This window comes from Gnatocerus cornutus, chromosome 1, assembly GCF_029298725.1.
Source record: "Gnatocerus cornutus isolate USDA-ARS CGAHR chromosome 1, icGnaCorn1.1, whole genome shotgun sequence".
In the NCBI taxonomy this organism is placed as follows: Eukaryota; Metazoa; Arthropoda; class Insecta; order Coleoptera; family Tenebrionidae; genus Gnatocerus; species Gnatocerus cornutus.
In genome coordinates, this window is record NC_142233.1 from 16219321 (window position 1) to 16229984 (window position 10664).

Consider the following 10664-nt stretch of genomic DNA (forward strand, 5'->3'; position numbering starts at 1 on the left):
GACGTTTCAGGCCCACCTTTGATGCACGCGCTTACGCTCTTTTTTTCACCAGGGAACAGCATCAACGCACGCAACTCTTTTCTATTAATCACCTTCCAACTCCTTTGTTTTCCAATCACTTCCAGTGCAAAAGCACTAAAACGAAGGAAGTACCTGCGCTATTTTTGTCACCGCGTAAATCATAGTAGGCGTTGTAAACAGCGTCTCTGGGACTTTACGTGCCCAATTTTCGTGCGTTTGTATCGATAAGTTTCATCTGAGCGGCGCAAAGGTCATTCAACCATCAAACATGACTGGTAGAAAGTGTAATATAGTATAAATGTCAAATTTGACAGGTTTGGGATCACGTGTTGAGCGAAGACCGATCAAAGGGGAGGAGTCGGGGAATTGGGCCAATCAGGGGGTGGTTGCGCGTCACGTGGACTGGGAAAAGTCGCCCGTTTTTATCAACGCTCAGTAGACACTCTCCTTTGCCCCCCATTTATAGGTCAAGGAATTTTTCTCTAAAAACAGATTCTTATCTTTTATCACTTGAGCCGCTGCTTAACAAGAACGCATTTGGGTTTCGGAAGAGTTCGGCGGCGTTTAAATAACACCACCTTGACCGATGGTTCTTTGGAGTTTTTGCAAGGTTTCAGCAGCTTCCGCTACCGGAGGAGATAAGGAAGTGGGCTTATGGAGCCGGTTTTTGGGTTTATGACAATGGCTACAGTAGCGTTTATCTAATTTTTGGTTTTCTAGGACAAGTTTGGAATTTTTATGCGTACCTAGTTGGACTATTAACGCGGCAAATGCCATCAATGAAAGTAAAACCGAATGGTTTACGATGCGATTTGCATAACTGATTTCTAAAATTAATATTCATATCATTAGGTTAAATGAAGAACTTAACACGCAAAAAACGCAAATTATGAGCAGAGATACGAGGTTTGAACTTTGCCATCGAAGTCGGCTTCGGAATTTGACAGTTTCAGGGGACAGGAAACAGTCGTACCAACGTGAAAAAGAAAGCAATGCCTCTTTTTGAATGTAGCCTTCCGAATTTGATAGTTTGAGTAAGGGAATATTCGTACCAACGTGAAGAAGAAAAAGTCTCTGTTCGAGCGTTGGCACCAGAATTTGACACTTTGAGTAGAAATAGTTGTACCAACGCAAAGAAAAAAATGTGTAATTTAACAGTTTGAGTAAGATAAGGAACAGTCGTACCAACGTGATGAAGAAAACAGAGACTTTTTTAAGTGTTGGCTCCGGAATTTAATAAGTATAAGAAACAGTCGTACCAAAGTAAAGAAGAAAACGAACCCTCTTTTTGGGTGTAGGATCTGAAATTTGACAGTTTGAGCAGTAGGAAACAGTCGTACCAACGTAAATGAGAAAACAAAGCTTATTTTTTAAATTAGGCTCACGAATTTGACAGACAACAAAGTGTCTTTTTGGGAGTTTGACAGTTTGAGCAAGTAGCAAATAGTCGTACCAACGTAAATATGGAAACAAAGCCTATTTTTGTCTTTAGGCTCCAGAGTTTGACAGTTTATGAGGATATGAAACAATCGTACCAACGTAAATAAGAAAACAAAGCCATTTTTTCAGTGTAGGCTTCGGAATTTGACAGCTTGAGCAGAAAACAGTCGAACCAACGCTAAGAAGAACACGAGGCTTCTTTTTGGGTGTAAAATGTGAAATTTGACAGTTTGATCAACAGTCGTACCAACTTGATGAAGAAAACAAAGCCTCTTTTTGGGTGTAGGATCTGAAATTTTGTATTTTTGTACAGTTGGTGCACGTGTTAAAATTAATAAATTTTTAAAATTTTATAAACTTTTCATTAAAATTGACAGAGTTATAGAATTTTGAAGACATTTTTGTTCGTCTTCAATATAAAAATTTCTAAAATTGCTTTTTCTTGGTTTACAATTTTAGAATTTTACACAGTTAGTGGCACGGGACTAAATTAGTGAATTCTTAAAATTTGAGAAACTTTCCATCAAAATTGGCGGAATTATGGAATTTTGAAGAAATTCTTCTGGTAGTCTTTAATATGGAAATAACTAAAATTGTTATTTTTTAGTCTAAAATTTTATTAATTTGTACAGTTGGTAAGACGTGTCTTAAGTAGTAAATTCTCAAAATATTGTCGGCTCAGTGCTAAATTTGACCGAGTTATGGAATTATGAAGAAAATTTTAGAAATTTCTTGTTCTTCTTCAAAATAAAAAAATCTAGATTTGTTCCTTTCTGGTTTAAACGCTTGTAAATTTTCACAGTTAACATGCATGCCGTAACTAATAAATTCTTAAAATTTTAGAATTTTTCTATTAAAATTGGCACAATTATGGAAATTTAAAATTTTTTTTTGGAATTTTTCTGTTCATAAAACAATTTTTTTTAATTTTGGTTTAAAATTTTGTGCACTTATACACAGTTGGTAGACGTGACTTTAGTTGTAAATCCTCAAAGTTTTATGCCCTTTAAGGAATTTCCTGTTTGTATCTAAAATAAAAAATTCTAAATTTGTTTCTTCTTGGTTTAAAAGTTTGTAAATTTGCACAGTTGGAATGCATGTCTTAACCAATAAGTCCTCAAAATTTTAGAAGCTTTTCATTAAAGTTGTCAGTGTTATGGAATTTTCCTGTTTGTCTTCAAAATAAAAATTTCTAAATTTGTTCCCTTTTGGTTTAAATTTTTGTGATTTTTTTGTACAGTTGGTACACGTGTCCAAATTAATAAATCCCGAAAATTTTAAAAACTTTTTATTAAACTTAGCAGATTTATAGAATTTTTTAGACATTTTTCAGAATTTTTCTGTTCGTTTTCGAAATAAAATTTTTTAAAATTGTTTCTTTTCGGTCTGAAAATTTATAAATTTGCAGTTGGTAGGGATGCCTTACCTAATAATCCTCAAAATTTTAAAAACTTTTAATTAAAATTGGCAGTTATGGAATTTAAAAAAAAAATGCAATTTTGCTGTTCGTATTCTACATAATAATTTCTAAAATTGTTTTTTTTTTAGTTTACAATTTTGTACATTTACACAGTTGGTAGACGTGTATAAAGAAGTGAATTTTCAAAATATGATGGCTTTAGTGCTAAATTTGACAGAGATATAAAATTTTGAAATAAATTTTAGAAATTTTTTGTTTGTCTTTAAAATCAAAATTTCTTAAATTGTTCTTTATTGGTCTAAAAGTTAGTAACTTTGCACAGTTGGTATGCATGACTTAACTAATAAATTCTCAAAATTTCAGAAACCTTTCATTAAAATTAACAGTTGAAATGAAATTGAATGAATGAAATTTTGAAAATTTTTTGGCAATTTTTCCGTTCGTTTTCAATACAAAAATTTCTAAAAATGCTCCTTTTTGGTTTACAATTTTGGAATTTTGCACAGTTGGCAGCGTGTTTGAAGTAGTAAATCTTCTAAATTTTGTGGCCATTCAACAATTTCCCAAAATTGTATTCACTTTCTTCCTTATTAGGTTTTTAATTTTTGTCATGTTGGTAACTGTGGCGAACTAGATAAATCTAACACCAGTGGAAAGAGCCACCAAAATTGTACAACTGAGCAAAATTTCAGTCCAATCGGTCCAGTGCAGCAGAAAACACAAGTAAATTTTGAAAAAGTAAAAATTTTTATAGTAAAAAATCCGGACCGGAAACGAGTCATCTTCCAATATCTGCAAAACAGAATTTCAAACCCGCTTCGCCCGCTACTCCCACAAAAGTTAATAATAAAACCCGAAGTCGCATTCTTTGTTTACGTCCTCGTTGTTGTAATCCTGCTAAAACAAAGGTTTCACAAATCTGCGTTTTGAAACCTGCGTAAAAAGCTCCTCGTAGTTCTGTTTTATAGTAAAACCGACTCCGTCAACACCGAATTACGTCAAGTAAAAAAAAAACACGCGCTTTTATGTAGCGCGCACGAAATCAAATCGCAATGTTTCACTTTCAAAACGTACGTCAGCGCCGCTGCGCATGATCCTGCTTAACCACTACAAACAGCAGGAATACGGCTAAGCAATCTCAGTATCAAGTTGGCTTGGGCAAGCGCACGAACGGTGTGGTCCCCAAGTAGGCTGTGCAACAATTGAAAGAGAGAAGTTCGTAGAGGCGGCGAGTGAATTTAGGAGTTTTTGAGTTTTTTTTTTTCGAAAATTTGTGATGGAACCGGAAGTGCATCGACCGCTTTTGGAGTGAATTTGGGAAAGTGCGTGTGCGTCTAAGTGAAAGTGGACCCAGTGAAAGTTGGTAAAAAATGGATTCTCCGCAAATGTACGACAACCAAAATCCTGGGGGTTTGAGCAACGAGGCGAAAAAATCGGTTATTATGAACAGCAATAATAATAATTTGACGACGTTGAATAATAACAACACGGGGATTTCGAAGCAGACGACGGCGCTGCTGAAGCAGCACCACCTCCAGCAGTACCAGCAGCACGGGGAGCTGACCGACCTGAACACCCCCGAGATCTCCCTGGACCTGCAGAACCTCATCGACGACTCGCAGTTCAGCGATGGGCTCTTCACCGACATCCTGCAGAGCCAGCAGGGCAAGCATCTTCAGGGGCTGTCGTCGCGGCCGGTCATGGGCGTCCCGACGTCGACGTACCCGCGGACGACCCTCGCCTACATGCCCCAGCCCGTCCACAGCGGCGCGACGTACTCCGCCACGCAGAACTCGAACAGCGACTCCAATAGCTCGGCCGGCAGCGACGTCCCCAGCATCAAGGAGGAGCCCGTGGACCCGCAGGAGTACCGGCGGCAGGCCTGCAACGTCCTCCCCAACGGGTACGCGCCGCAGTACCCCGCCGCCCCCGGGGGCTCGTTCACCGCGCTGACGCCCAGCCCCGTCATGCACCACCAGCTCAACCTCAACGCGATGAAGAGCAAGTCGATGATGCTCAACCAGCACCTGGCGCGCAAGAACGTCAAACCCTGTGATAAGAACAGCGACGAGTACCGGCGGCGGCGGGAGCGGAACAACATCGCCGTGCGGAAGAGCAGGGAGAAGGCGAAGGTGCGGACCCGCGAGACGGAGGAAAAAGTCAAGATTTTGATAAAGGAAAACGAAAGGCTGCAGAAGAGGATAGAGCTGCTGACGGAGGAGTTGAACGTGCTGAGGAGTCTCTTCTCGAATGTTGGAGTGCTGCCAGAGCACGTCCATCGGGAGATCAACAAGCACCTGGACAACTTCCAGTTGCAGCAGCAGCAGCACATGTAAGATCCTCTTTAGCCCCCTGGAGCCTCCCCTGATTAACCGCTTTTCTCTTCAGGGTCGAAGACAGCCGGAGAATCATGGACAATCTGCACGATTACGGACCATAAGTGCGGTGCAGTGATTTCAACTTCTTTAGATCTCCTGTAACGACGTGTTCTTAAGCAAAAACTGTTTTAATTTATTTCGCCGGTTTCGGGCCGTTTCAGCCGACGCAACGAATCCTTTTAAGAGACACTGAGCGCCCGGAGCCCTGCAAGAGTTTGTTGACGGGTATTAAAACTACACTTTAGAATTATTCCGTTCGTTTTTTGTGATCAGATTGTATTTAAAACGATTGTTGTAAAATAGATTTATATTTTTAAACCGATGCAATGTACCTTCTTAAACGTTAGTAAATTAAATATATTCTAAGATATATTTTGTGCGGAAAATATATCGTTGTTACACCTTAGAATTTTATTGTAAAATATAGCTAATGTATAAATGTATAGCATAGAGTGTACTCGTAAATCTTAATATATTTCCAAAGAACTACATTTTTGTAAAGATGTTTATAATAATGGTGTATATTTTATACTACTTAAAATGTTCTTGTTTTTATTATTTAATAAATATCTCGGATTCAAACTCGAGTTTTCGTAAAGCCTCACATATACAGGGTGACTCATCTAAGTGATCAGTGCCGACGTCGCATCAAAACTCGTCACGGAATTAAAATTTTCGAAATAATTAAAATAATAATCAAGTTTTAGTTCGTTTCGGAAATGAAAATTTCTAAAATTGTGCTTCCTGGATTTAAAGTTTTGTGATTTTGCACAGTTGGCAAGCGTGTCAAAACTGGAAGCTCTTGCTATCAAGATTGGCAGAGTTATGGAACTTTAAAGAAAATTTTGGGAATTTCATATTAGTTTTCAAAATAAAAAAAATTGTTTCGTTTTGGTCTAAAATTTTGTAATTTGGCACAGTTGGTAGGCGTGTCTGGAACAGTAAACTCTTAAAATTTCAAGACCACACCATCCAAATTGTAAGAATTACAAAATCTTGTAAAAATTTTGGAAATTTTGGAAATTTTTGGTTCGCCCCATAATGAAAAATTCTAAAACTGTTCTGTCTTTGTCAATTATTTTGTAATTTTGCACAGTTGGTATTCGTGTCTGAAGTATTAAATCCTAAAAATTTTATGGCCGTATCATCAAAATTAACAGAGCTATGAAATCGTCTAAAAATTTTGAAATTTCCGGTTATCTTCAAAATAAATATTTCTAAAATTGTTTCTTGTTGCTCTAAAATTTTGTATTTTTGGTGCACATGTTCAAATTAATAAATCTTCAAAATTTTAGAAACTTTCGATTAAAATTGGCAAAATTATGGAATTTTGAAGAAATTTTTAGAATTTTTTTGTTTTGTCTTTAATATAAAATTTTAAAATTGTTCCTTTTTGGTTTAAATACTTGCGAATTTGCATAGTTGGTAGGCATGCTTTAGATAATAAATCCTCAAAATTTTAAAACTTTCTTATTGAAATTGACAGAATTATGAAATTTTTCTGTTCGTCTCAGTAATAAAAAATGTTTCTTTGTGGTCTAAAATTTTCTTTTTTTTCTACAGTTGGTGCACGTGTCCAAATTAATAAATCCTCAAAATTTTAGAAACCTTCCACTAAAATTGGCAGAATTATGGAATTTTAATAACACTTTTAGAATTTTTCTGTTTGTCTTAAATATAAAAATTTCTAAAATTGTTCCTTTTTGCTCTAAAATTTTGAAACTTGCACAGTTGGTAAGCATGCTTTAGATAATAAATCCTCTAAATTTTAAAACTTTCTTATTGAAATTGACAGAATTATGAAATTTTTCTGTCCATCTCAATAATAAAAATTTCTAAAATTGTTCCTTTTTGCTCTAAAATTTTGAAACTTTGCACAGTTGGTAAGCATGCTTTAGATAATAAATTCTCAAAATTTTAAAACTTTCTTATTGAAATTGACAGAATTATGAAATTTTGCTGTCCATCTCAATAATAAAAATTTCTAAAATTGTTCCTTTTTGCTCTAAAATTTTGAAACTTTGCACAGTTGGTAGGCATGCTTTAGATAATAAATCCTCAAAATTTTAAAACTTTCTTACTGAAATTGACAAAATTATGAAATTTTTCTGTTCATCTCAATAATAAAAATTTCTAAAATTGTTTCTTTGTGGTCTAAAAGTTTCTTTTTTTGTACAGTTGGTGCACGTGTCCAAATTAATAAATCCTCAAAATTTTAAAAACCTTCCACTAAAATTGCCAGAATTATGGAATTTTAAAAACATTTTTAGAATTTTTCTGTTTGTCTTAAATATAAAAATTTCTAAAATTGTTCCTTTTTGCTCTAAAATTTTGAAACTTTGCACAGTTGGTAAGCATGCTTTAGATAATAAATCCTCTAAATTTTAAAACTTTCTTATTGAAATTGACAGAATTATGAAATTTTTCTGTCCATCTCAATAATAAAAATTTCTAAAATTGTTCCTTTTTGCTCTAAAATTTTGAAACTTTGCACAGTTGGTAAGCATGCTTTAGATAATAAATTCTCAAAATTTTAAAACTTTCTTATTGAAATTGACAGAATTATGAAATTTTGCTGTCCATCTCAATAATAAAAATTTCTAAAATTGTTCCTTTTTGCTCTAAAATTTTGAAACTTTGCACAGTTGGTAGGCATGCTTTAGATAATAAATCCTCAAAATTTTAAAACTTTCTTACTGAAATTGACAAAATTATGAAATTTTTCTGTTCATCTCAATAATAAAAATTTCTAAAATTGTTTCTTTGTGGTCTAAAAGTTTCTTTTTTTGTACAGTTGGTGCACGTGTCCAAATTAATAAATCCTCAAAATTTTAAAAACCTTCCACTAAAATTGCCAGAATTATGGAATTTTAAAAACATTTTTAGAATTTTTCTGTTTGTCTTAAATATAAAAATTTCTAAAATTGTTCCTTTTTGCTCTAAAATTTTGAAACTTTGCACAGTTGGTAGGCATGCTTTAGATAATAAATCCTCAAAATTTTAAAACTTTCTTACTGAAATTGACAAAATTATGAAATTTTTCTGTTCATCTCAATAATAAAAATTTCTAAAATTGTTTCTTTGTGGTCTAAAAGTTTCTTTTTTTGTACAGTTGGTGCACGTGTCCAAATTAATAAATCCTCAAAATTTTAAAAACCTTCCACTAAAATTGCCAGAATTATGGAATTTTAAAAACATTTTTAGAATTTTTCTGTTTGTCTTAAATATAAAAATTTCTAAAATTGTTCCTTTTTGCTCTAAAATTTTGAAACTTTGCACAGTTGGTAAGCATGCTTTAGATAATAAATCCTCTAAATTTTAAAACTTTCTTATTGAAATTGACAGAATTATGAAATTTTTCTGTCCATCTCAATAATAAAAATTTCTAAAATTGTTCCTTTTTGCTCTAAAATTTTGAAACTTTGCACAGTTGGTAAGCATGCTTTAGATAATAAATTCTCAAAATTTTAAAACTTTCTTATTGAAATTGACAGAATTATGAAATTTTGCTGTCCATCTCAATAATAAAAATTTCTAAAATTGTTCCTTTTTGCTCTAAAATTTTGAAACTTTGCACAGTTGGTAGGCATGCTTTAGATAATAAATCCTCAAAATTTTAAAACTTTCTTACTGAAATTGACAAAATTATGAAATTTTTCTGTTCATCTCAATAATAAAAATTTCTAAAATTGTTTCTTTGTGGTCTAAAAGTTTCTTTTTTTGTACAGTTGGTGCACGTGTCCAAATTAATAAATCCTCAAAATTTTAAAAACCTTCCACTAAAATTGCCAGAATTATGGAATTTTAAAAACATTTTTAGAATTTTTCTGTTTGTCTTAAATATAAAAATTTCTAAAATTGTTCCTTTTTGCTCTAAAATTTTGAAACTTTGCACAGTTGGTAGGCATGCTTTAGATAATAAATCCTCAAAATTTTAAAACTTTCTTACTGAAATTGACAAAATTATGAAATTTTTCTGTTCATCTCAATAATAAAAATTTCTAAAATTGTTTCTTTGTGGTCTAAAAGTTTCTTTTTTTGTACAGTTGGTGCACGTGTCCAAATTAATAAATCCTCAAAATTTTAAAAACCTTCCACTAAAATTGCCAGAATTATGGAATTTTAAAAACATTTTTAGAATTTTTCTGTTTGTCTTAAATATAAAAATTTCTAAAATTGTTCCTTTTTGCTCTAAAATTTTGAAACTTGCACAGTTGGTAGGCATGCTTTAGATAATAAATCCTCTAAAATTTAAAACTTTCTTATTGAAATTGACAGAATTATGAAATTTTTCTGTCCATCTCAATAATAAAAATTTCTAAAATTGTTCCTTTTTGCTCTAAAATTTTGAAACTTTGCACAGTTGGTAAGCATGCTTTAGATAATAAATTCTCAAAATTTTAAAACTTTCTTATTGAAATTGACAGAATTATGAAATTTTGCTGTCCATCTCAATAATAAAAATTTCTAAAATTGTTCCTTTTTGCTCTAAAATTTTGAAACTTTGCACAGTTGGTAGGCATGCTTTAGATAATAAATCCTCAAAATTTTAAAACTTTCTTACTGAAATTGACAAAATTATGAAATTTTTCTGTTCATCTCAATAATAAAAATTTCTAAAATTGTTTCTTTGTGGTCTAAAAGTTTCTTTTTTTGTACAGTTGGTGCACGTGTCCAAATTAATAAATCCTCAAAATTTTAAAAACCTTCCACTAAAATTGCCAGAATTATGGAATTTTAAAAACATTTTTAGAATTTTTCTGTTTGTCTTAAATATAAAAATTTCTAAAATTGTTCCTTTTTGCTCTAAAATTTTGAAACTTTGCACAGTTGGTAAGCATGCTTTAGATAATAAATCCTCTAAATTTTAAAACTTTCTTATTGAAATTGACAGAATTATGAAATTTTTCTGTCCATCTCAATAATAAAAATTTCTAAAATTGTTCCTTTTTGCTCTAAAATTTTGAAACTTTGCACAGTTGGTAAGCATGCTTTAGATAATAAATTCTCAAAATTTTAAAACTTTCTTATTGAAATTGACAGAATTATGAAATTTTGCTGTCCATCTCAATAATAAAAATTTCTAAAATTGTTCCTTTTTGCTCTAAAATTTTGAAACTTTGCACAGTTGGTAGGCATGCTTTAGATAATAAATCCTCAAAATTTTAAAACTTTCTTACTGAAATTGACAAAATTATGAAATTTTTCTGTTCATCTCAATAATAAAAATTTCTAAAATTGTTTCTTTGTGGTCTAAAAGTTTCTTTTTTTGTACAGTTGGTGCACGTGTCCAAATTAATAAATCCTCAAAATTTTAAAAACCTTCCACTAAAATTGCCAGAATTATGGAATTTTAAAAACATTTTTAGAATTTTTCTGTTTGTCTTAAATATAAAAATTTCTAA

General features: G+C 32.4%; 1 protein-coding gene across 1 annotated transcript; it reads left to right on the plus strand.

Moving 5' to 3' along the window:
• The first annotated feature begins 3996 nt into the window (after nucleotides 1-3996).
• slbo (CCAAT enhancer binding protein alpha slow border cells) lies at nucleotides 3997-5748 on the plus strand. The gene is made up of 2 exons (XM_088035590.1): nucleotides 3997-5213; nucleotides 5270-5748. The coding sequence occupies exons 1-2, from the start codon at nucleotides 4252-4254 to the stop codon at nucleotides 5319-5321; spliced, it is 1014 nt and encodes a 337-aa protein (XP_087891716.1). The 5' UTR covers nucleotides 3997-4251; the 3' UTR covers nucleotides 5322-5748.
• Nucleotides 5749-10664: the final 4916 nt, after the last annotated feature.